The 26,430-nt window shown below is 41.2% G+C and overlaps 3 protein-coding genes across 4 annotated transcripts in view; all 3 read left to right on the forward strand.

Moving 5' to 3' along the window:
• The window catches only part of LOC102233865 (G protein-coupled receptor kinase 5-like), a 40,012-nt gene extending 36,665 nt beyond the window's left edge, over nucleotides 1-3,347 (forward strand). For both annotated transcript variants that reach the window (XM_023342987.1, XM_023342988.1), the window contains exon 16: nucleotides 5-3,347. In XM_023342987.1, the coding sequence (XP_023198755.1) occupies nucleotides 5-88 (84 nt within the window). In that variant the 3' untranslated portion in view covers nucleotides 89-3,347. The remainder of the gene's footprint in view (nucleotides 1-4) is intronic.
• Nucleotides 3,348-5,947: 2,600 nt separating this feature from the next.
• star (steroidogenic acute regulatory protein) lies at nucleotides 5,948-8,863 on the forward strand. Its single transcript, XM_005808973.2, has 7 exons — nucleotides 5,948-6,176; nucleotides 6,388-6,495; nucleotides 7,014-7,144; nucleotides 7,283-7,441; nucleotides 7,537-7,721; nucleotides 7,824-7,917; nucleotides 8,015-8,863. Exons 1-7 carry the CDS (start codon nucleotides 6,113-6,115, stop codon nucleotides 8,132-8,134), a joined length of 861 nt encoding a protein of 286 aa, XP_005809030.1. The 5' UTR covers nucleotides 5,948-6,112; the 3' UTR covers nucleotides 8,135-8,863.
• Nucleotides 8,864-11,076: 2,213 nt separating this feature from the next.
• elmod3 (ELMO domain containing 3) lies at nucleotides 11,077-24,685 on the forward strand. Its single transcript, XM_005808972.2, has 13 exons — nucleotides 11,077-11,158; nucleotides 12,185-12,854; nucleotides 13,595-13,666; nucleotides 13,757-13,831; nucleotides 15,011-15,080; nucleotides 15,308-15,376; nucleotides 15,642-15,730; nucleotides 16,163-16,286; nucleotides 16,415-16,537; nucleotides 16,728-16,858; nucleotides 17,501-17,577; nucleotides 19,698-19,825; nucleotides 19,937-24,685. Exons 2-13 carry the CDS (start codon nucleotides 12,819-12,821, stop codon nucleotides 20,179-20,181), a joined length of 1,239 nt encoding a protein of 412 aa, XP_005809029.1. The 5' UTR covers nucleotides 11,077-11,158; nucleotides 12,185-12,818; the 3' UTR covers nucleotides 20,182-24,685.
• The last annotated feature ends 1,745 nt before the right edge of the window (nucleotides 24,686-26,430 follow it).

Consider the following 26,430-nt stretch of genomic DNA (forward strand, 5'->3'; position numbering starts at 1 on the left):
ACAGCACCCAGATGTGCCCATCTCCAACAGCCGTGTGCAGTCTTCCAGTGTAAATTCTGTGGACTCTATGTCAAACTCTGCCCCCTAGTGGCACAGCTGACAGTGTGGGACCTACTTAACCCACAAACGTACTCTCAAGAAGGGAAGGAGCTGATTGGTCCGCAGCTCAAAGGCCTGAGCAGCAGCTGGAGACAGCCTGTTTAAAAGCCTAAATGGTCAGCCCGTGGGTAGGGAACGGAGGGAAGGGAATAAGGTGGGGGGATTGACCGGGCCCTGAGATCCTGGGCATTAGTAGTAGGACACTTGATGTTGTGGAGATGTTTGGAAATATTCAGACAAACCTTACTTTCCCTCAGGATTGTTGGACTGTAGAACAGAGCCACTGTTGTTGTTCTTGAACCAGAAAAAGGATTAAAAAACAAACTGATAATCAGGGTATTCACTGTATAATAAAGACCACCACAGGGAATTAAGGTTGGGTGGGGGTGGGCAGGGGTAAGGGTGAATGAATTTTGTTTTTCAAAGAAAAAAAGGGTCTTTTTTTTTGCTTTCATTTCAGTGTTGTACTTTCTGGCCTGTATCTTCTACCAATATCTCTCATCTCTTTGCTTCTCCCTAACATGTCACCATCTGCACAACTCTTAACTTATTCTTTCTCCGTTCTTCACCTTCCAGACCTCAGATGACTCCTAAACATTCAGAACACGCCACCTCAGCAACCTCAAACACACAATGTACATTGCCTTCGCGTACACTCAGGCCAAAGATTGCAGTTCTAGTTTTGTGATACTGTTGTTATGTTGAATTGTTGGTTTTTTGAAGGTTTTTAGCTGTTGTGTAGAACTACAGGAGGATCAGAATGTGTGATCCCATTTATAGACTTTTCTTTAAATATGAGCCTGCAGACATATCATACAGCTTCAAGCACACACACACCCACGCACACACGCGCATACAGTACAGCGCCTTCCGGAACTATCCATACCTCCTGAATATGTCGTTGTTAATTACAACCACGAGCTTCAATGGGTTTCTTTGGGAGTTTATGATTGACTGACACAATGTAGCCCACGGTATGTTGTTTTAAACTTTATTTAAACAAAAAATCTAGAAATTGTGGCATGCATTTGCATTAATTCCTCCAGTAAATACTCTATTCAGCTCCTTTTGCTTCATTTGGTGTACGCCTCTTATGGCTCTGTCACGTATTTTTGCCAATTCTACTTTGCAAAATACCTTGAACCTATTCAGATATCTGAAGACTCTCAACTGGATTCAGACTTTATCTTTGACATTCCACTGTAGCTCTGGTTCTGTTCAGGGTCCTGGTTCCGCTGGAAGACAAACCTCTTCTCAGGTCATTTTTGCGGCCTCCTCTTGCCTCCTTCGTGTTCTCAGCCTCTCGGTGTATGTAGAAGGCCTTGTCTTCTTAAGCTTGCAGCTGTGCCTCACCCTTTCCACTTTTCATTCAACTCAAATTCAGTTCTACTCAAAAATATGTTATTTATCCTAAAGGGAAATTAAATGTTGTCGCAACTCATACCGTCCAGTTATCTTCAGAGTCGTTGTGGATGTGAACTCGGCGCTACTACTCCAGCATGCTGCCACTTTGAGCGGCGCAAGTCTAGAATAACAAGTTGATGGGTGGAACATTTTTCTGTAAGTTTACGTTGTTTGAGAACTCAAAACGGCTTAAATATCTTGACAATCTGCCCCCAATCTCTGATCTTTTTGGTTTTCGTTATGCTGTTTCTTTAGCAATGTTCTCTAGCAAACCGCAGAGGGCTTCACAGAACAGCTAGGATTAAATTAGAAAAAGATTAAGTCTTTTTTTATTATTAGTTATTTCAAGGCATGAGAGTAAAGGGCGGTCAATACAAATGCATGTCAAACTTTTCATATTTGTAGTTATAAAAATAAAAAAAACATGTATAATTTTCTTCCACTTTTAAAGTACGTGTGCTGTTTTGTGTCCTGTCACACAGAATCCCAAACGAAAGCTTGTGATTGAAACGCGACAGAAATGAGTAGTTTTGCGAGGCGCCGTACTACGAACACACTCAGACTTGTGAGAATCGTGTTGTGTTTTCATTGCATGGACAAGCGTAAGTGTGGACAGTTGTATCCCTTTTCGATTCTGCATACTTCATTCCTCCGACTCTGCCATCTTATACACACGGACGTTTCCCTCGGTTTACAGTGTCACTTTATATTTGGCATTATGTGGAGTTTGACGACTAATTAATAAGCTGTAAAGAAACAGATCTCTCTCTTTTTTCTTCCTTTTTTTTTTTGGTAGTGATCTGCTCAGTCCCCATGGAGTGGAGAGAAACACATGCACTCAGCATGACTTACAAGTTGCACAATTTAAGATACCATCAAGCTGTTTTGTTACCAAATAAAAATATCTTTCCTTTGATCATTAAGACACATCCTTGTATTTATACCGTCACATGCGGCTTGTTTTTCTTCTACACCCGAGACTTAAAAGTGTTCTTCTCGCTCTCCCTATGCCTTTTCCATGTAAACGATATTGCTGCATAGCCATTGCTGTCTCATGTACAGATTATTTTTATATATATATATATATGTTTTCTTTTTGTCCGTTTACACTAAGCCCTCAGTGCACTCTTCAAAAATGCCTCACGAATCTAAAGGGTCTTCCTCTTGTTTTGTGTCCAACTGTAACCCGAAGACACAGGGTATCGAGAGCCACCTGAAAGGTTTACCTTATCTGAATCTTCTTTAATCAGCCCAGCTCCTTGGCGTCAGAGCTGAGGAGGAGGAGAAAGAGGAGAGGAAGACACCAGAGAATCTCCACACAAAGAAGTGGCCTTCTCGCAGCAGCACAGCCAATTAAAAAGAGGGAGAGCACTGACTCTTCTGCTTCGTTTTTAAGAATGTGGCGTATTTCCCTGTTTTAAGCTGGCAAAAGCTGTCCCATGCAGTAATTTTAATCGTCCTTACCGATCTCACACAAGCCTGATTTTTTTGCTTTTCCTCTGCTTACTTGACGTGAAAAAGGGAAAAAAAAAAGTATCTGAATCAGACTGAAGTGCCTCCTTGTTAGCATGATTTCCAGACAATGCCCACACAGACATCAGCACTTTGTTTATTATCTGACTGTCATGCTCTGTTTGCTTCGCTGGGGAAACACAAATACACATAGACTTACACAGTTTGTTGGAAGGGAAGGGAAAGTAAGGAGGAGTCGCAGACGGAGCCGAGTCCATGAGGGAATTTTCCTTCTTAATGTGATGTACAGCAAAGTGCTGAGTGCATGTGAAAGCCAAACCCACTGTGTCAATCAAGTCCTAATAAACTCTGTATTATAGTTTGAATACTCATCTGTTGGTCTGCCTCTTTCTTTCCCCTGATTGCTCTGTGGATGTGACCATGAGGCCACATTCACACACGTCAGCGGAGTGTTTTAAGACATCGACCTAATTCCCCTTTTTTTATGGCTTTTGCACACGAGCGGAGATGAAGTGGCGGCCACTCATTACTCTGTCCAACTAAACACACACCACCATTAAAAGATACGTGTTAAAGGATGAAGATGGTATCTGTTCCTTTGATCCCTTCAGTTTCAAAATATGAAAATCTTTTAAAAAAAATATTTAAATATATATTTAAAAAAATACAATCTTCTTTATTAGAAATTGATTTTTTTTTGAGAGACAAAAAACAGCAGACTCTGCACATTTCTTAATAAAAAACTAAATACTTTCCTTTTAGTTCATTCAGTTCCTTTTAGCTGTTGTCTTAAACTTTTGATCAGATGATGAATGACTAGCTTGAGTTTATATGTCACTTTTAGTAAATCGCTCGCTCTGTTTCTTTTGTCTCCTGTTCCTGTTTCTTTTTTTTTTTTTAGGATTTCGAAGTTTTCATTGTGGTTACTAATCAGCTGTGTGGAATTGGATTACCTTGTGTTTCCACTTTGATCAGGAGTGTGGATTAAAAACTCAAAATGCAATTTTTGTGTTCGTGTGGCTCACCTGCTTCTCTATTAAGCTGAATGGTATAATTTCAAAACCACATTTCCAAGACCTACTGTGCAAAATATGAGGTTGAAGTTTATGACAACAAATGTGTCAACAGCTAGTTGAAATTTTAGGTCATGATTTTCCCTCCCCCTGACAAACCTTTATTGATTTACAGTACGCTCCACATTCAAGCGAAATGAGAAAAGTCCAAAGCAAATCATAATGTAAAGCACATTAAAATCGGTTTTGATGAAATTAAAAGCTTCAGAAAGCACATAAAGAAAACCTTCTTGTTCTTGTAGGGTAGACTGTTTGATCGTTAGCTTACAACTTTGGATTAACTTTAGACAAAAGCGGTGTGATGTAAACTGGAGCCTCATTAAAAGAAAATCATGTACTTGCCAATGAAAAGGGAACTTATTTGATCAGGTTTATGACCCGGTTTCTAGCTCTCTTTGTCCCGTGTTTCTACACAGTACAAGAAACATGGGAGTTTTTCCACTGTGTGATGAATCACCCGTCACACGCCTGCTTGTTCTCATGTTGAAGGAGGGAACCCGACCACAAGGACATGGGGTTACAGTTTAAGGTGACTTCAGTTTCTATTTTCTTCCTGCCAGGGAGTTATTAAACACTTCTTTTTTTCTCTCTCTCTCTGCGCTTGCTCCGACTCTGATCCCATAAGTGGTTTCCCTCTTCACAGGTTTCCAGCTCTGATCTGATCGGAGTTGTTGCCTCTGACAGCTTTCTTGACGAGGAGCCTGATGAGACAATATTACCCTTAGATAACTTGTGTTTGAATTGGATGGAGTAAGCAAGGCTCCTAAAACACGCACACAGCTTTATATAATTTATCCTTACCGAATCTAATCAACTACACTTTTGGGTGAAATTCCAGAAACAGCAATCTGGCTGATGATGCTATGTTTAGAGCATAAGAGGAAACAAAATGTTAATGTTAAGAAAAAAATTACATGAAACATTTATGGGGTCTTTAAGTTAAAATCTTCTTTCATCCTGTGAGTATCAGCTCACACTTTGAAAATAGAAATAAAAATCCAGCTTTAATTAAGAGAACATTTATTCAGTGAGAGGGGAAAAATGGGTTACATTTGGTTTTCACTAAGTCACCAGTGGCACAACTGTTCGTACTCCTAAAAACTCTTAGAAATGTATCTAAGCAGCAGCAGAGTCCAGGAGAGGACTGGTCAAAGATCCCTTTTTCTGTAACATGTTCCAAGACGTTTAGGAGAAGATAATAAATGTCTTATTAGAAATAGAGATTTATACACAGTTTATACAACAAGGGTACCAATAAATGAGCCAAACGTTATTTTGTTCAAAACAATTTTTTATTGGATTTTTATTTTAACTATCAAGGTAAGATAACACTGATGCTATAAAAGATGAAATCTTCCTTGATTTTGGTTTATTAAAGTTTTTATAGGAATAAGAAAATATTCTGTTTAAAAAAAAAAAAAGTCCACTGAATTTGTCTATTTGAAAAGAGAATCCATGAAGCCAGATAGAATCCTCGAGTTGCTGACGTGACATTTCCTCCTATGACATTGAATTTTTGCCAGTCTCGTTCTGAGATATCAATCATTCTTACGGGAGAAAGGAGCCAAACTAAGAGAAACTTTGTCGCCCTTGAGTTCATGGTCCGTGAGGCTGGACGGATGAGTCATTCAGGGTCTGCCCCACTGACCTCTCTCCTCTGGGTGCCATCCCATACAGGAGGCCGTCTGCAAGGTGGCATGTTTGTTTATGTATGAATCAGTGGACCCGGGCACTGGACGTTATCTCACGCGGAGTTTGTGAGAAATGCTTGTCGTGTCCGTTGGAGCGTCCTTGATGACACGGCCGTTGGATCGGTTAGTTGGTTCTCCTGTTTATCTATCTGGTGATAGCAAGATGGCCTTCAGGGAGAAGCTCCTATATATACAAGAGCTCTCAGACATCCCACAGATAGAAGTCAGAAAGCCTCTGCAGCTGTCTCTGCTACTCAGCTGAACCTTTACATCCCGGACGTAGGCTAACGTCTTGCTGAACTGCTTGTGTTCCCAGTTATTTTTAATACTTTATTTTTCAATTTAACGTGTCAGAAATTCCTACAAAGCAAAATGCTGCCCGCAACTTTTAAATTGTGTGCTGGCATCTCCTATCGGCACATGAGGAACATGACAGGTGAGTGAACGAATCCCACTGGACTGACAATCAGCTGCCTTGAGACCCACTTCTCTAACGCCTGTTTGACTTTCTGCTTGAATTCACACTTTTTCCAGCTGAGGTCTGCATGAAGCCTAAAGCAGACGAAAGAATGCAGAACAGAGCCAAATGTGTTCTTATATTTTTCTCGCAGTTTCACCTGTTAATGTGATGTTCTCCTGCTTTCCAGGTCTTAGAAGAAATGCCCTGGCAGCAATCCATCATGAGCTGAACAGGCTGGCGGGTCCAGGCCCCAGCAACTGGATCAGTCAAGTCCGCAGACGAAGCTCTCTCCTCAGTGAGTTGTTGTTGTTTTTCTTGCCTGTTTTATTTTACCTTTTTTTAGCAGGTAAATCTTAGTGATAAATGGTGTGTGATTTTCAAGAGAGACCTGTTTTAAATAACCATACAAGAGAATATTGATACATATTGTCAGGAATGTGGTATAAAATTTTGGACCCTTTGTTGTAGCTACGTTGTTCAGCCCAAATTCTCACTATATTAATTTCTCTCCCACATATTTCCCCCATGATATTAGATAAAGATAATCATATTTAACTTATGGGTGGAGAAAATGCCCAATTGTTACCCTAACGAGACCCTACAGCAATATTTGATGCATCTTTTACTTGTATTTGCTGAAAATGTAGATGATTAGATTGTCAAGATTATTGTTGGGAATGTGAAAAACATCAGGCTGAGCACCTAGGGGCATTACAGTCTCTGATTTCTAGTTGTCGCACTGAATTTACAAAGCGACAACACATGTCATCCCAGACCTGTGGAGTTGGAGTTAACGCATGCTTTCTGCTTAAGGCTCTCGGATTCGGGAGGAGGAAGTGTACAACGAGGAAGAAATGTCCTATGTGAAGCAAGGAGAGGATGCACTGCAGAAAGCCATCAGCATCCTCAGCGAACAGGACGGCTGGACGGTGGAAACTGTAGCTGTGAGTACAATGCAGAAGCCAAGCTTTCACTGAAGTTTGAATTAACTTTGGGTGTAATGGAGACAACTCTCGGACAGAAGCAATCCATCTTATTTGGCGAGGGAGATGACTGCTGGATCTCTTCCAACATTTCTGCAGGCAAACGGAGACAAGGTTCTGAGCAAGGTCTTGCCAGACATTGGGAAGGTGTTCAAACTGGAAGTGGTGATGGAGCAACATCCCGACAACCTGTACGAAGAGCTGGTGGAAAAAATGGAGCAAATGGGAGACTGGAACCCCAACGTCAAACAAGTCAAAGTAAGACGGAAGTTTTTTACTGGGGATGACTCCAGAAACAGTGTACAGGTCTAAACTCCGTTGGTTTGGTGACACTTTAAACCGGGATGTCCCAGATTCTTCAAAAGATCGGACAGGACACCATGGTGACCCATGAAGTGTCAGCAGAGACACCAGGCAACGTGGTGGGACCCAGGGACTTTGTGAGCGTCCGCTGTGCCAAACGTCGAGGCTCCACCTGCTTCCTAGCTGGAATGTCCACTCAGCATCCAAAAATGCCAGAGCAGAAAGGTGTAATCAGGTAAACGAATGAGGTGGATCATCTGCCTGGTGTACTGACACAGCATTCAAACATTGTCATTCAGATTTGTTCAAATCAGGTCTAATTTGTGACATCTTGCAGAGCCGAGAATGGGCCTACCTGTATAGTGATGAGGCCTTGTGCTGAAGACCCAAGTAAGACTAAGTTCACCTGGCTGCTGAGTCTAGATCTAAAGGTACATCAGAATACTGGAATCACAAACCTAAACTAAAAGCTGTGTTCAAAAGCCACGGGAGTCTGTCTAATCCCATATTTGTCTTTGTTCTCTGCAGGGCTGGATCCCAAAGACAATCATAAACAAAGTGCTCTCGCAGACGCAGGTGGACTTTGCCAGTCACCTCAGAAACAGGATGGCGAATAACGTTTCCATGGAGATGGCTCACGCCTGCTGACACGAGATGCCTCTTGAGCCAACAGAGAGAAACTTCTGCTCATCAAAAATCTCATCTAAACCTGCTTAGAGTCACTGAAAAAGTAGCCACTCCAGTGAGTTTTAGCAAGATCCTGGGAAGATTGTGCTTTTCTGAAATCTTGAGAAAGTTTCAGCACTTTTCATTAAAAACAGAATGAGTTAAACACATAATCACAGCGCCATCATTGATAAGCCTACAAAATTTCAAAAACTATATTTTATTCTACATATGTGCACCGTGTGCATTCTACCTGATATGGGTAATTGTCAAGCAAAGAAGAGAGTTTTGATAGTCGCCCTTTAAAATTGCATCAAATTTTAAAAACACAGTTCAGAAATACTCAGATCTCCCAATCAAAAGCAGTTATGCTTTTCAGTGTAACCCGGTTTTAATGTTTGATCATGCATTACTTGTTAACAGAAGTCAAGACTCTGGGTAGTCATAGCATTTTCCCCCTATATAATACATATATTTCTTAACTGACCCAAGCATCACCCCTTGCTGATGAGTCTCTTTCAATATCAACCAAACTAATTTCTTTGCCCCTGTTGTGAAAATGCACTTTTATTTCTGCATGTTATTTATTGATTTTTGCATAGTTGCATGACATTACAGCGACTGCTGGGTGTCGCTGATATTTATGCTTTCAGAAAAGAAGTTTTAATAATTGTGTTGGATTAGAACTGGAATAAAGTCTTGTTGAACATGTATCTGGTCATATGTTTAATTTAAACACACACACATATACATATAAATATATATATATATTAGTTTAGCAAGCATACTTGTTTGCACTATGCACTAGACTAAAAGGGGCTGATCACAAAGTTTTCCACTTGGTGTATGTAAAAATAAAATGTAGGGGAACATGAACACGTCTGACTTTAAAATACAAAAAGCAAACTTTTGACTTGTTAACATGACAAAATGCAATACAAACTCCTAAGAGGTTTTTGTAGAAGAGAATTTGCAAAATTAGTTGGTCCTCTGGTTATTCACAAGTAAAAAACAAAAACAAGTTCAAATGCTAGCCTTAGAACTCAGTTTGGAGAGTTCACTTGTTTCTTCTGCTTTTCTTCTTAGACAGGGAAGGAAGTGGAACGATTTAATGACTTTCCATAAAATTCTGTATGAAGTCGATCATCAAAAACCCTGTCCGCCTTACACTGCTCGTTTTGCCAGAATGAGCAGGTGTTTGGCCTTTCAGATGCGTTAGGAGCCTAGCAGCTACAGCAGTTCAATCGGAGCCAGCAGCACATTCCCCATGATCAAGTAACTCAGTTTTCATTCCAAACAGGAAATCTGTCCCTCATTACTGCCCGTTATGTAACACGCTGCCAAATTTGTGTAGCTTTGTTCAATCCAAAATGTTTTGCAACGGATAATTTTCTTGGACGCAGCGCAGACAAGAGGGGCCGGAATGAGTCACGGTGTAGGACTCTCACTTCCCGTCTCACAGAAGTTCTCTATGATCCCACTTCATATCTGTGTGATTATGTTATATCACCAAAGCTCAAAAACGTTCTTTGAACCTGGAACTGAGATTTCAGGATCAAGGGCTTCTTTTTTTCTCCCTTTTTCCGCAAACCTTATCAAACGATTGGGCTCCTGACAAATATCGGGATTGATATTTACTCCCAAATGTTTAGCGAGACATGCATGTCGGCGTTTAAGCACCAAGTCCTGCTTTATTTAATATTCTTCTTGAAAGAATGTTCCACAGGCAAATGCCCGAAAAATGAAAGCAAAAGCAGATGTGATCAGAGTGGAGTAGATTCACAGAACGTGCTCCATTACTGGTGCAGTGAGGGGGAGATGTGGGAAAAATCTGACCCTGGACCAGAGAAGGGAAATACTTTCTTTGCAAAGAAGTCGTGCAATGAGAGAGAGACAAAACAAGCTGTCTGGCAGCCATACTAAATCCTTGGCAGTGATGCCAGCATTGATTAATTCATTTTTCTTTTCCTGTCCTGAAGTGAACATGGGCACGTTCTGAGGAACACAAATTATTGAAGCCTTGATAAAAAAGATAAGACGATTCCAGTATCTTATAGTAAATGTAAACCTACGTATTGCAGAATACGTAGGTTGTGGAGTGGCATGTTCGTTAGCTCTGTTGCCTTGCAGCAAGAAGGTCCTTGATTTGAATCCTTGCCTGGGGTCTTTCTGTATGGAGTTTGTATTTTCTCCATCTCCAAGCATGGGTTTCCTGTAGGTACTCTGGCTTCCTCCCAGTCAAAAACATGAATGTAAGGTTAATTTGTCTCTCCGAATCACCAGTATGATTGGGAATTGCATGGCTGTTTGTCCTGATGGACTGGCAACTTATACCTCCGCCCTCCAAGCCTCCTTTGACCAGTTACTATTGGAGATACACAAATAGACAATGGATGGAGTAATAATAACATCTTTTGAGCAAAATGGATGGAGCTTCCTTGTAACACTTTAAGAACTGAAATTATACAAAAATACTTAACAGAACTGTAAAAATCCCAGTAAGAAAAAAGCATGTGTTTGGGTCTTCACATTGTGAGCTAACCTTAACAGAGGGAAGATGAAAAAAAAAAACTTAAAAGGTGCAAAATGTATATTCTATTAATGCACTGAATAATAATACCTCACTAATACAGCTAACACAAAGAGAGTTAATTTCTGAAGGTGAGATATTGATAGGATAATACATCCTTACATTACAGATACCAAATCATGCCTTGAAAATGAAAGAAGAACCATAACTTCACATCTCACTTCAGGAACAGGCTTTGAAAATAGGGACACATTCTACACATCTCATCAGTGTGTTAAATCATTGACGTAAAGACTGAGAAACACATTGGGAAAGGGTTGTTCTAGATACTCCACCTTAGCTCCCAGAAAGCAATGACGTAATGAATTTAGTCTTTGACAGGAAACTACAGTTCCCGGGATGCACTTGAAATTGCTGTGGCTACTGAACGGGGGAAGGGAAGCTGAGATTGGAGGGAGAAACAATCAGAAACTCAGGTACTTTCTGCACGCTTCTTATCGTATAGTAAGGCTGGACATTTCTTTGCATGTCATGTGTTGAGCGTGTTTAATAGACAATAAAGTCTGAAGTAGATTTAATAAGCGCCTTGTTGTCGGATTTGGAGATCGACTCCATCTCCGTTACAGTTCAGTAGAGCTCCAGCTAGCCCCGTTAGTTAGTTAGCCTGGCAGCTGGCTTTTCTTTTCTACGCTTAGTGGAAATGGCTGCTTAACTACGCGTAGTACTTATGTGAAGAATCATTTAGAGTTTTGCCAGAGACTTTCGACAGGCTTGCATAGTGAAAATGTAATTTGTTACGCTCTCGGTTTGCGAGAAAGCTGCGTCTCTTTGTGCCAGCGGGGCTGCTAGCTTTCTGGTTGCTAGAGATACTGTTGCTAGCTGACGGCAGACCGACCGCTGCTGGGGCTGGAGCTGGGGCTTGGAGCTGGAGCTGGGGCTTGGAGCTGGAGCTGGGGCTTGGAGCTGGAGCTGGGGCTTGGAGCTGGAGCCGCGGCTGGAGCTGGAGCTTGGAGCTGGGGCTGGAGCCGCGGCTGGGGCTGGAGCTGGAGCTGGAGCTGGACCATGCACCATGTCTGTGTTTTTTAGAAATAATAATTTTCAAACAACCAAATCGGTCTCTAAGAGGTGCTGGACTCAGTGCCACAACGCCCGAGGCCAATGCGCGCACAGCATTCAGGGCAGATTTTGCGCGCCACGTTTCACTCAAACAAACTTCACTCCGTTTGGAAGGTGCTCCTGCAGCTCAGGTCCTCCTGCTCTGGCATTTTATATAATCCCTCCATGGTTAATTTTCTGAGAATACAGCATCAAGGTTTGCGTCAACTATGAATGCCACAACGCTTGCTCCGCTGCGCACACATTATTTATGGACACTTGCAGAGCTGAGAACTAAAAATATTTTCTTTTATAAGAGCTTAATTATGTTTTAATCTTTCCTGTTTAGGTGTAATATTTTTGTTCCTACCATATCAAATAATTATTACTCTTATTACACTTTTCAGATACTGTTTGCCTCCTCCTTTGGAGTTGGGCCTTACAAGAACTTTTCTACATGACCCACACCGTAATACCTTCTTGGCTTCTCCGCTGCAGCTGAGCTCACACAACAACCCGGCTTTTGACAAACTGCCTTTGTTCTGGGTGCCAGAATCATGACGGTTCTTGGACGGGGAGAGCCCAGCCCTGAGAAGCAGCAGCATCATGCAGCTTCGGTTTGCCTGTGGTGGGGCTGAGCTGCGGAGGAGAGGAAGGAGGCAGGGTTTCATGACACAACGCGCTGATTCTGAGAAGATCTCGTCGACCTGCATACGCACATTCCCCCACGATCGAGGCCTGTGAAACCACCCAAACTCGGCTGCAGACAAGAAAAGAAAAGGAAAAAGAAAAAACGAGATGATCCAGACAATATGGATCGCAGTGACGTTTCTGTGAAGTCCGGCTGTTGACATGAAGATCTCTGCGCATGCGAGGAGAAAATGAGAAAAGTGTAGATAGACTTTGAATCCCTCCAGGTGTGCACTACAGAAACCATGCTAGTGTTTGCCCCGACTGCCCAGCCCATCTCCGTTCATGACTTCGGAAGCCTTTAGAGGCCACGATCGGGAGCAACATTAACAGTCAACACGATTACGTGCAATGGAAGAAAACATTGATGTCACATCACACACAGAGGTACCTTCATTTCCCCTTCTTCTTTTCAGTCCTAGCTTTAATCTCATTGAGGTGTTTGGGCTTACGGTAATTTAACACCATTAGGAGCACCTGCTATGTTGATCAACAAAACCGGGCTGAGTTTGCTCTGCTTTCGCCTTATTCCAAGTGTCCCCTTCCAGCGGGGGAACATTTTCTCTCCAGGCATCATCTTGATCAGTTCTAAATTTTTAAAAATGTTTCTTTAAAGCAGGTTGCCACCCTTGCTGAAATCGCAGCCTGAGGTCAGCTGATGTCTTTCTGCCTTAGCTGTAATCTCTGATCTGGCTTGCTCGGCAGGTTGCTGCAGTGGCAGCTGACATCGCATTTCTCTTATCCCTAACTTGGTTTTGTAGCCATAACATTACCTCCAGCTGCCTGGCCTCTATCCTTGCACGGTGCAGCGCTTGCAGACAGTCGGATAATCGTATCATTAATGCTGCATGGGCATTGAGTGAAAGTTTTTGCAAAAAAAGCGAGGAGATCATTAACTCAGGCTGCGGTCTTTGCAAGAAGTTTTATTATTTACAAAAATGAGTTATGATAAATGTAGCACTTATACTATTTCTTCCCCCCCTCCAAGATTGGTAGAGTTTTCAGGCAATATATTAAATCATAATATGAGATCTGCTTTCATAATGACTCTCCCTTTCTGAGTGAGTAAAAGTTTATGCGTCGTTTGTTTTATTTATGTATTTAAGCTTATTTGTTCCTCTTGTCAGGGTCTGAATGGTTTGTCACATGAACGGAAGCCTGTAGAGGACATCACCAATGGACATTCCACCTACAAGCCTGTAAGCTGCAAGCCACTTCTCTCTGATCCCATGTAATTAATTGTTGCTAGGAAGACTAAGTCACCTGTGTGAACTCCTGTTTTTGTGCAGGTCATTAATGGAGTGGCCAAAGGTCACAATGGGAAAGACCACACCAACGGCAGCGCACCTTTCAGATCTCTGCCGGTAATAAAGCTTTGTTAAACAACTACAGTGCTGGTCAGAAGTTTACATACGCTTGTCAATCAGCATGAATGTTTGAGCTTTTAATTACATTTTTGCATTTTTTTAATTTTTTGCATTCTAATATTTAGAGAAGTATTCCTTATCAAGTTGCAGAGAAACCACATGTTTTTGTTGCCATGAACAAGATTCTTGGGCAATTTTGGTGTCACAGTTGACCTGACTACTTATCTGAAAAAGTAGAGCCTGTTTAACCTGGTTTGCTGGTACTGACATTATGTCTTTTAAGCATAATTTCCTTAATGTTCATTATTTTTAAGGTCAGATCCCTCACAGATGCTTAGTCAGGTGGATACTGCTTAAAGATGCCCCAGAAACAATCCAGCATCCCACAGCAGGTTGTAAGGCTGCATTCACACCAGCCCTGCTTTAGTTTACTTTAATCAAACTCTAGTCTGTTTACCAAGAAAGTCCAGTTTGTTTCAACGTCAGCGTTCACTCGAACCTAAAAACGCTAACCCTGATCCACCTAAAAACCAAAGTCTTAGTTTGGTTGACCGGAACTCTGATATGGTTTGAATGCACATATTGGTCCAAGCAGAACAAAAGGAGACAGTAGACTCCAGCGCCAGGCATTCTGGGTAATTGCAACCAAAGCAAACATCTAGCAGTCTAGCGCTAATGGGAGAAATATTCTGTGGACAAAAGAGAAATCCTACAACCGCTTAAATATGACTTTGTTCCGTTCTTGTTTACATTTCACAAAGAAGGAAGTTGTGTCCATGTCTTCTTCAAAGGCTTTCATGTCGTTTCCTTCAGTAGTTCTTGGTGCAGCGCCTCCACAGGGAAGATGTGAAGGGGTTTTTCAAAGGGTTTGTTTTGTTTGACACAGTGCAGTGTGGAAGCAAACTGTACCAGCTGTAAATGTAACAAATGTTGCAATTGTGAACTGGAGACCCCTTGGTCAAAGTGGTAATCGCTTCCCAAGGTGGTGCTGAACGGCCGAGCTAAGATCCTGTGGGACTTACAGGTACAAACAGACTAAATGAGAATGGTCCACCAACCAAATAAAACAATTAAATCAATGCTAAATTCATTCTGATGAGGAGTGGGTGTAAACATCTGGCAGATACTACTTGCAGTAGTAGGAATTATGTAATGCAGTATGCATTTTTGGTTCAGATTTCAGCACTGAAGCAAAATGGCATTCTGCAGAACCTGACAGCAGGTGGAGACAAGCCCAGTCCCACAGGTAAATAACACACACACATACCTTTTCATACCTGAATAGGTGTTTATGCTAAATATTGTGCAGTTGTTTTTGACAGAGCCTTGCAAAAAGTGAGTCTCATCACATTCTGAAGAGTGCAGCTCTGTCTAGAAGACACTTCTCCTGGTTAAAGGCTGCAGTGAAGTTATGATTTGTTTGTCCCAGTTTATGAGTGTTTATGTTTGTATTTTTGTTTCTTTCTTTTACAGAGGAGCAGGAAGACGCTGATCTGGAAAAGGCCAGGCAGGAGTGGGAGGCGCTAGAAAACATCCAACCAGGTCAGCTGCCTCTCACTCACCTGTCTGAGTCAGGAGGGGAAAAAAATCAGTTTTGATGTGAACTGTAAGTTGGAAGCAATTAAATTAGCCCAAGGAGATGGCATGGATAAAACACTGAACTGATTTATTGAAGGTATTCTAGAAATGATTACTGATGGATTACATTGAATGTTTAGCCAAAGGTTTGTTCACAATAAGTAGGAAAGGCCGGGCATGTGAAGATTTGTGTAGTTTTGTCAGATTTTTTTACTGACTGCCTCAACAGCTCTAACTGAGGACTCAAACCCAACCCCGCTCATCTCCTTCAATGAAGCTCTGCAGTACTTCCAGACCACAGACCTTGGAGACTTGCTGGTAAGAAATGCAATATTTTACTGTGTGTCACACACCTCATCTCCAGGTGTGTACTTGACATCATTTCTTTTTTAGAGATGAATTATTCTTCAACTAGGCAGTTTTCTTGTCTTTATCCTAAGAAAGACCTCGTATCTGACAGTTCACACTGCTCTCTAGTGGCCACCCCTTCAGTAGACATGTTTTGTTGTTGTGCTTTACTGCTGTTGTAAGCAAATAAAAAAAGTAAATGTAAGCAATGTTAATTAAAAAAAAGTCCAGCTGATTTTCTGAGAGACCATGGAAAACCTTCAGGTATTCGCAGTGGATTCTAATTCCTGAAAAATTGCATTAATGTTAAAAATGTGCAGTATTATTAGAGTGATAAATTGTTAAATATGAGAATTAGTTATTTAGTGTTTGTCGTTCACACCTAAAACCCTCCATCTGCAGAAAAACATCCAGCCAACTATTCGCAGGACTGGTCTGGCTGCGATCGCACACTTCCTGTTCGGACCGCCGCGATTGCACAGGGAGCTCCTGGAGGAGAGGGATCTTGTCTTTGCCATTGCACAGTGTGAGTGTGTGTGTGTGGTTGTGTGATTTGCCACAGTTACAGCCATAAATCCACAGTGTGTCTTATAAAGCAATGGCTTGATCTGTGTGTGTGTGTGTGTGTGCGCGCGTGGGGGTGTGTGTGTGTAGGTCCTGTGGATAACAGCCAAACAGTCCACATGCGTGTCCTGCAGACCATACATAAAAGGCTGATTGGAACCAGGCTGGACTGTCCTCGCTACGGTCCACACTGGGAAAACATTGGCTTTCAGGGTCAGCTATTTGATCGTACATCTGGTGTTATAATTTTGTTGAGTGATTAACTCAACTTGATAAAGTTATTTGATCCATCTTTATCCTAAAACTAGATTACCTGATGGAGCTTTGTTGTCAAAAAGCTAAACAGCAGTTCCACCAAACAAAGCGACATTATGGTGTCATATGGTGGTTTGGTGTTTTTCAGGTACAGACCCGGCCACTGACCTGCGTGGCACTGGGTTTCTTGGACTGATGCACACTCTGTACTTTGTGATGGACCCAGAAACTCTGCCGTTGGCGAGAGATATCTACAAGCTGTCGCAGCATCCTACACAGGTGTCTTCAAGTCATGAAACACAGTCCTAAAACATTTTATTCATGGCAGAGTCTACAAATGTCATGCAAGCATTTGATATAAATACAGGAGAATTATGTGGAACTTCAACTTTGCTAGAAACTCTGAAATATCTTAACTATTTACACCCTGCTTTGTAAATTCTTTTGACTCTAAAACTATTATCCATATCCATACACTTAAGCTTGTGAGATAAAAATGGAGCCTGTGTTGTCTCTCTTATAGGACTTTTCAAGTCTTTAGGAATCGCATACATATGTGTAGAGATATTGTTTTTATCTTTCACACTATGTTTTCCTTGTTGTTTCTGCTGAGCAACCACAGAAATTTTAAACATTGAAACAAAGTACCTGCTTCTCATTAAACCATTTGCCTACAGTTTTAGTCCTGTTTTTTTTTTTTTTTTTTTGTAGAGATCAGAATCAGATATATTTATCTCAACCAGTGTTTAAAAAGCAATGACTAAAATTTGTAGTGGTGAGTGGTTTAACAAAAATATTTCCCCTTTTAAGCATCCTTCAGTGAAAATGGTAAAATTTGCCAGTTTCTAAAGAAAACATCAAAATATGAAGGAATGAGACTTTTGCATAATGCATTACTTATTGTGTATTGTTTTGTTGTAGAACTTCCCATTCTGTGTGATGTCAATCAACATGACCCGCATTGCTTTGCAAGTCCTGAGAGAGGAGGCCCTGTCCAAGTGAGTCACACCTCCTCTATCTTCGTCTTTGTTTTATCTGCTTTGCACTGATCAACAAATTGACAGAAACTCTTGTAGAGCATTAGATCTCAAAGGGAGGATGAAATCATGCTGGGGTAATTATTTAGAGCTATGCCATATCCATCATCATTCTTCAAAGTGAAAATGAGATGTAACTTTCAGTCACGATGTCATTGCAGCTCCTTTTAGAAAAATGTTAATCACTTCTTTAGGGCTGAAACGATTCCTTGAATGATTCGAGTACCTCAATTATTAAAATTCCTCGAGAAAAATTTACCTGCCTCGAAGCTTTGTTAATTTATGTTTTATTATTTAGCGCACCGTGTTCTGGCCGGAACATTATTTGCGTTGCGCGGAGCTCTGACTTCTGCCTCCGAGTTGTTGACGAAAGATAAGTGTTGGCGGCATAACGTCCGATCTTCAAGTTCAGCCCTTGGGGATTTTATTGATTGATGATAATGCCTGGGTTTTCATCGTTTTTGGGGGACCAATAGACATGCTTAAAATGACTGACGCGATGCCTGGAGTACGGTAGTCTTTCTCCTCCAGGAGTTGCTGGTTCATAGCGAACAGCGGGAAGAGCGCTGCGGGAGTATTTAGGTGAGCGGATAGACTGAACACGGCGGGCGGCTGAGTAGTTGATGGTAAGAGTGTAAGTGTAGCTTTATGGACAAACCGCACAATAAATTTTATATCATCCCGGTCTGAACAAACTGGTGGCGGAAATCATCGTGGTGGTTCATGGCTGGTAGATGAGTTTCTGAGTGTGACGAAGGAAGGTGCCGTAAATATCCCGTATTGCTCTCCCCAGTTTTACTTTCGTCCCCTGGTCTACCGGTCCCCGGACTTACATTCGTCTGTCCCCTGGTCTCTTTCCTCCTCTCTACCCCCATCTTCATTCGCTCCCCTTCCCCACCACCTCAAGCCCCCAACTCCAGGCGACATTTCCCGTATTCTCAAACCCAAAGCTTGACAGGTGAGAGTTCATCTATTAAACTGACTGAAGATGAATAAATAAACTAAAAGCTGGATCATAGACATTTTTTATAAGCGTATTTGTGAGCCTGCCTCTTTATTATTAAATTGAATATAATTTCAGATTTTTGTATAACTTTTCTTCAGGTTAACTTAAAAAGTGAGCTATTATTGTTACAGGTAAATTTTCTAAACTACGGAAAAGTAACTGTTGGGGACGCTCAAAAATGAAAAACTGGACTGATATTGATATCCGATAGGAACACCGGTGTTATGCCAGATTTACCAATATTTTATTTTATACATTTTTTTTATCTGATTACTCAATCGTAAGAATAATCTATAGATTACTCGATTACTAAATTATTTGTTTACAACAGCCCTACGCTGCTTTACTTAAATTAATAAAGCAGTCAGATTGGTTGCTGGAAAGGGATATGTAAATAAATTATTCTAGATCCAAAACTTTAAAAGGGTTCTGCAGGTTCACCTTATTAGAATTCATTTTAATAAGGATTTACCAGGTATCAATTGGAGAAGAAAAAGAACACAGTTCTGATCAATAAATTGATTTTTCTTTGAAAATGCTTGCTGTAGTAAGCCAGGTTTATTAAATTAATTCAAAGGAGATTATCTTGGTGCAGCAAAGTTTGCCTTCAGTAAAAGTCACTGGATCTTGCAAAAGAATGCAATAAACGTGGTTATTTAAAGACACATACTTTGTGTTGTAGCCAATTTTTGTCTACTGTAAGAAGATTTTACTTTGTGATAATTTGGCCTCCATCTACATTCAACACTTGAGCTGGGGGCCAAATTTGTGTCATTCTTGAACTTGAGTCAGGCGCCGCACACAAAGGGTCCATGAGCTGCAAATGGCCCCAAGGCCACACTTTGGACACCCTTGACCTAGATTGTGTTGAACCATCAGGCCACACTCATGAACTCATGTTCTGAATGCTGCGTTCTGTGGGTCAATCTTCATTAAGAGTAGACTTTCAAAAACATGAAAAGACGCAAAGTAAATTTTTAATAATATCGCAATCACATGGACTGTTGTAGGACATTATCGTTTAAGTTCAATATATGTCAGCTCTGACGGCTCCCCTTTCCCATGTTTGTGTCAGGGAGTGCAATCGTCGTCAGCAAGTGGTCGGTGTGCTCAATGAGTTTTACGTTGCCACATTTCTCTACATCTACCAGCTGTGGAAGACCCAACAGAAGACAATTGCTGACTCTGGCTTCGTGCTAAAAGGTAAAAACAGTAGCTGTTTTTTCACATTCTTGCTTTTCTTTTTACAAACAAGTTTGGTTTTACTGAACTCCCCTCAAGTTGAGCATTTCTTTGTTTTCCTGTGACGCGTAGAAGTGGAGCTGTTTGCCAAAAAGAACCCCAAGCAGATGCTGCGCCGACTAGAGGTCTTCCTGAAGGAAAGGCAGGCGGGTGGGGTCCCCCGTGGGATGTCACCGGACCCTCAGGCCCAACAGCCCTCTCCCAGCTTGGGGGGCTCCAGAGCTGGGATGGGGCAGGGAAGCAGGGGAAAAGAGATGCACTTCACCGGAGTGTGTGACCTCCCACCGGACATGGAGGGAGAGGCCAGACTTATCTAAACTAGAGTCATTGTGTGTGTATGTGTGTGCATGAGAGCTATCCTGTCCATGAGTAAGTCCAACACTCGTAAGTGTGAATGGCTCAGTCAAAGCAAGAACAGCTCGGCAGTCGCTGATCCGAGGTCTGCTACCCGGATCGACTCGCACACTATTCTTCCTACAATGCTGGGGTGCTGCACTTTGATCAGATTAAGATTGGTGATCCTTCAGGGTTATATATGGTTATTGTTTTTAATTTATTCTTTAAACTTGAGACGTAGGTCTGTCATATGTATAAAAAAAATCTTTAATGTAAGATGTCATTTTAAAAAAAAAGAGCAAAAGGAAGTGAATATTTGCACTTTTCCGTAGTTGTCGTAGCCAAAATAACAGCTGCCAAATTCCTTTTATTAAACTTGTCTAGAAGTCCAAAATGTACATGTTTATGTCTCAAGGGTTCTAAGCAAGGAATCATGCAGCAGGAGAGCAGCGGCGTTTAAACCCAAACTGGGTTGAAGATGGTGTGCTACTATGCTGAGGAATAAAACAAGAAACCCAGAGAGGTTTTCGAGTTCTTTCGGCAGCGATCAGAAATCATTTGTAGACCGTGTTTATAGAAACCTTAGGCTCGATCTGAAGGTGGAATCGTTTTGCGCCAGGTGACTGAAACACGAGTGGACGTACAGTCTGTATGCATGGAAGTAAAACCAGTCGAAAAAGATCAACTGCATTCAGGTTTAGCGAATTACCCTTAAAATGGACTTTTAAATATTACTTTTAAAGACGGCCATCTTAAGAACATTTGTCTGTTTGATTCCGACTTCCCAGTTGTGCATAAAAGCAAGTCAGACAGACATCTTAGTAAACAGCAGAAGTCTTCTACCAGAACATACATGAGTCGTCTCACTTCTTAACTTCTTGCAAATACAGGAAAGAAGATTTTTTTTTGGTGTGGGTGTCAGAGTCTTAGGCCTGGGCCTGAATGAGATAGCCATGGTATGATAAACTTAAGTAAAAAAAAAAAAAATACCATGATAATATATCAGGGTGTTGACCCCAAAAACTCAAAACAAAAAAAGTCTTAAAGATGACATAATTTCATTACAGTCTATTGTCAGAACAGAAAAGTCAGTTAATCTTACTTAAAGCAGCACTACCTACTTTCCACGCCATAGTTTTTCTTGTTTTTTAAAGAAACTACATCCAAACATTCAAAATTGTCTTTCTCGTAAAAAAAAAGTGCAGTAGCCTTCTTTTAGCCGGCTGACTGGCAGTGTGCAGCAACTTGTGGAGGGGGCAGCGGCGCAATAGTTTGCTCCTTAAAGCCAGAGAAACCTCCAATCACGCTGCACGTTTTACTTAAAGGACTTTAAACCTTATAAATGATGCGATGGATGTCCTTTTGCGGTTTTGACAACAGAACTTTGGGGAACCTTGGTATACCTTGATGCTATAGCCAGCCCATGCCTAGAGTGTGCGCTCGCTCCCAGACGTAGCCAAGAGTCTGATCTGAACTTTCTCTACATTCCGTTATGAAGCATGTGATTGTAATTTTCTTCTTCCCTTCTTTTTTTCTGATCAATTGTTCCTTGTGTGTGTGGATGTGTGTGTGTGGTGAACTAACTGATCTGATGCTGATGAAGGGTGCCTCTTCTAGGAGATGTATGGTACAGTATGCAATCCTTGCTCTTTCTCTATGATAATCAAAAACACTAGTGCTGTATGATGATAGAAATCGTTCCTAATTTCAGGGTTTGTGCACTCGTGCAAGCGAATGTGTGTGTGTGTGAGTCATATGAGGAACCAACTACAGATGACGGGGGGTGAAGGAAGGGAAGGTTTCTTTCTTTTGCACACATTAGGCTGGCTTTACCGAGCCCCTGGATCCACTAAGCTGCAGAGCTGGTACTGCAGTCAGGCTTAAAATGGTACATTACGTTAAGACGAAATGTCATCGAGCAAATAATTTATTGTTCTGCTCTAAGCAGGTTGGTGAAGCTGGTCCAGTTCGTATGCTTTTAGAACCCACCTCCCGTCATGGTAGTCTCAATCTGTAGCATGTTCAGGTAGCTCTAGTACTGTAGCATCCTATAGCCTCCTCCTCTTCGTACAGCTTGTTGATGTCACGTCTCGGTTCCAGTCCGTAGTGTCGATGAGTGTGCAAACCGTTACTACTATAGCACACGCATTTCATAGCTTTCTTCAGCCTCCTCAGTCAGCATGTCAAGTGTTCTGATGGGATGCAGGACGTCGGCGTTGAGCTCAAACTTGTCTCCGGAGGTGGCGATGGTAGACTTGGCACCTTATGGCAGGGGAAATGAGTCCTGAACCTCGGCACCAACCGTTTCCTCGGTAAAGAGAACTGTTGACACACAGTTCAGCTCTATCCTGGTAGCAACCACAGTGAGTCACACATATAAAGAAATCAAAACACAGTAATACATGAATTTTATTAGGTTTTATTTTTTTTTAATGTGGAATGACACGGGGAGTAGACATTGAATATGCCAATTAGAAATCATAAAATAAATGGCAAAAAAAAAAAACAACCTATGTCAGGAAGATGTCTCCTGAATGGAGAAACTAGTTGGACGCATTGCTCCAAATCTTAAAAGGTTGTTCATGCACTCTGATTCAGCTCATAGATTTTAATTGGCTTCAAGTTAAGCTTTGTTTATTTCCCCCCCATCCCCCTCATTCCTACTTGAGGTTCTTATCAAGAAAGTCCACTTTGGGAGGGCATTGTGTACTTAAAATGTTGTCTTAATATTTTTATGCCATTTATAGCAACAACAATAAAAATATAATACAAATAAGACAGCTCTTATAAATTTGTTTCCAGGAGATTTTTCATTTTATTCATGTACTCGAGGCCTATTCCCTGTGTCATTATTACACATGTCTTAATTTATGGACTTGTTTGTTTTGATTTCCTTCTATTTATTTATTACTGGGGTTGTTACCAGAATTTCCTTTTGCTGTACATCCACTGGATCCAGTCAGATTGTCCTCGCTTCCCTGTTTTCTCTTTGATTTCAAGCCACCGTGTCAAATTAGACCTCCCACTTTCAGACGATGCAACATGATGCCTGCCGACATTGTGGAGTACTTTGATACGCTGGCATCTATACGTCTTTTTAACATCTCTAAGCTGTTCTTCGCCATTTCCTGTTCCCATTGGTATAACTTAAAGAACAAGCTCATGTAGTTTGCCAGTTGTCCGATGGGTGCGGGGTGTTTTGGAGGTGGGAATCGACTGATGAGGAAAATTTGCACTGTTGTAGATATTTGATAAGTGTGCGTGACGTATGCAAGAGGAAGCGGGCCATCTTCAATAGCCATATTGTGATGTTCGTTTTAACCGCCCGGCCCATGAAACGGGCTCCGTGAAGTCGGACTCCCTCCCCCCCGCCTCATTCTGAAGTGAACCGCACCATCGCCATGGTTTGTTTAGTTCGAAGACATTTTTAAGCTGACGAGCAGTGCAGTGTATGTAAATCAGGAAGTTTGTACATAGAGAATTAATGATTGTAACTGTATGATTGTCTGTAGGGCATTATACTGAAACACATTGCTTACCTCAAGACTTGAGACAAATCTTTCTTTCTCTTTTTCTCTCTCTCTTTCACTCTCTCTCCCGTTGTTCGGCCTCCCTCTCAGGCTCATTTTGCTTCCTTCTACTTTGGCCTATTTTCATACCCAATTGGAAACATTATATAATTTATACTCGGCACCTAAATATATTAGCCATTTAACACAAAAGCTGGTCAATGTTATATGTATTCTATTTACAGACACTATATAGGCCCAGATGCTCTGATGCACACCTGCGGTTAAAAAGCTCCTTGTCAAGACAAGCTTTAATTGGCCAATGTCGTTGAAATAAGCTGGTTTTCTTGTGGCTTCAGTGATAGTACAGTATACTTTGGCTGTGATTAGGTGTTTGATGTGAAGAAAACACTGGGGGTGGGAGGAGAAACAAAAATCCTGTCTCTTTCAGCACCAGTCACAAACGTTTTAATATATGATTGTAAAAAAAAAACCTCAATATAAGCTTCAATTAGCAGTCATAATGCTGTGTATGCTTTGACATTGGTATATATTCGGTGTCCAAACAAAAGGCCAGATTTATCCAGATTACCAAAACCGTTTTAGTCATCGTAACACATTATATTCTTTATGCTTTTACCATGGTCTTTTCTGTTCCTTTATTTGAGAAACAAACAAACAAACAAAAAAAAACGGGTTCTTGCAGGATGTCGGATGCTCTGAGAGCCGGGGTCGGGACTTCTGCGTAGTACAGCGGTGGCTCGGCAAATACAATCACTTCTCTCAATATCCTGTTCTTTAATATGGAGATGTTTTACTGTTGCCGTAGACTTCATGTCCCTCAGAGCATTGTATGACTATTCTTTGATTGTAGAAGCCCTATTTTATACTGAGAGTTATTTCAGAATACAGTATGTGCTGTTAAACATTAAATGTATTGTATGGAGAAAGCTAAATAAATGCTGTTTAAAAAGTACATGTTTCCTCTTTTGATTTTAAGTGTCGTCACTTAATCTACCTGTGTCTCAATGAAACGTATTGAAAAAATTGTTCATTTATTTCTGTAACTCTGTTCAGATAGTGAACGTGCTAGAATATACAGATCACTTTGAGGAGTTTAAGGTCCTGAAGAGACAATCTGAGTCTACTGACCTTAATATGATTGAGCCACTCTAAACAGATGTTAATTGTGCGTCTGAAAACATGAAGAACTCAGGTTTGTGACGTTTGATCAGGTTTTTTTTTTTATTTGTTCTTGTTAAAAAAAAAAGCAAACACAATTGTTCACTCATCCATTAATTATGGTGTTTCTCACTGTTACTCTAAAAAAAAAAAAAGCCCAAGAAGATCAGATTCTGGTACGATGTGCAAACTTCTGAACGTAAATGCACTTTGGATAGGGATTGCTGTGTAGCTCTTCTGTTGTTTCGTCACTAGAGGGCACTCTTTGATTCTCTTTGAGGGTACCACACATTATGTCCCTTAATGGTGCTGGAAGCAAAGGAAGAAATCAAGTCAAGACAAACCCTGCAGCTAGTTTTTGGGCGTTTTAAAACTTCACATATTAAAGCAGATTCAGTTTTCAAACCTGACTACTGACTTTTTTTCTCTTTTTTTTTAAAAAAATCTACAAACGATGGTGCCGTGGATGCTCAACCATCTGGGCAAAGCGCCTGCATTGGCAGGCTGTTTACAGAGCTGAAGCTTTTGTACTGGCAGTCTTCATCTTTAATAAGAGAAACAAAAATTCTCATCTGCTTTCACTTTGCAAGCTACATGCTGCTCCAGAAAAGCTTCAGAAATATTAAAAGCTGTTCATACGGAGGAGATTTTAGACTCCGGTTGGTAAGGTTGGGCATCTTAATGCCTCATGGCTCTTAACCAGATTTGTGGCACACATTCCTCCTGGACCAGATGAGCTGGACCTGCTGAATCACAGCATGCAACAGATGGAAGCATCTTTCAGCCAAAAAAATCCCCTCTAAAAGTGTGCTGCAAACTCTGTTGTATAAGTTGTTTGATGCCTGGTAACACTTTCCTGCTCTTTCTCCAGATGAGGAATAATAGATGTGCAGCACTCAGAAGCCCTGCTAAGGGTTAATGTGTTAGAGCCTGGCCCTCCCACCCAGATCAGATATCCAGCTGGTGTGTGGAGGACCAGTCAGAATGAATTAAGTAGAGCAGGATGGAGTTTTATAAATCGGCTTCTATCCGTTTGTACCTTGTGAGCCTGCTGGATTACAGCATTTTTCTCTCACTTTTACTCCCAGCTCCCCTCCCCTAACTCTGCTCCTCTCTCTCTGATGTCATTGTTTCCTGCCCAACACATCCTGACGTTCAGCTCAGCTAGAGGCTCTAAACATTATGCATTCTCACTTCTCAGCTTCTGCTAACATAATGGAAATTTATATAGCAGCACATGAACAGCAGTGTCAGGTTGATTAATGCTTGAGTCCGTGAAGAGCTAGGAGGTTTTTTTTTTGCAGTTCACTGCAGACTTAATTACTGTAGTTTCAACTCTCCTATGTGATGGATTTGCTTGTTGATTACAGCAGAGCGTACACACACAGTGGGGTGAAGAATTGAACATGTCAACGTTTTTCTCAGTAAAAATAGTACTAATATTTCTACTGACATGAAATTCACACCAGATGTTGGCAACTTCAAGAAACTGAAGCAAATTAGTCAATTAATGAAGTTATGAGTATAAAAAAAATGGAA

The sequence above is a fragment of the Xiphophorus maculatus genome, chromosome 12 (genome assembly GCF_002775205.1).
Source record: "Xiphophorus maculatus strain JP 163 A chromosome 12, X_maculatus-5.0-male, whole genome shotgun sequence".
Lineage (NCBI taxonomy): Eukaryota > Metazoa > Chordata > Actinopteri > Cyprinodontiformes > Poeciliidae > Xiphophorus > Xiphophorus maculatus.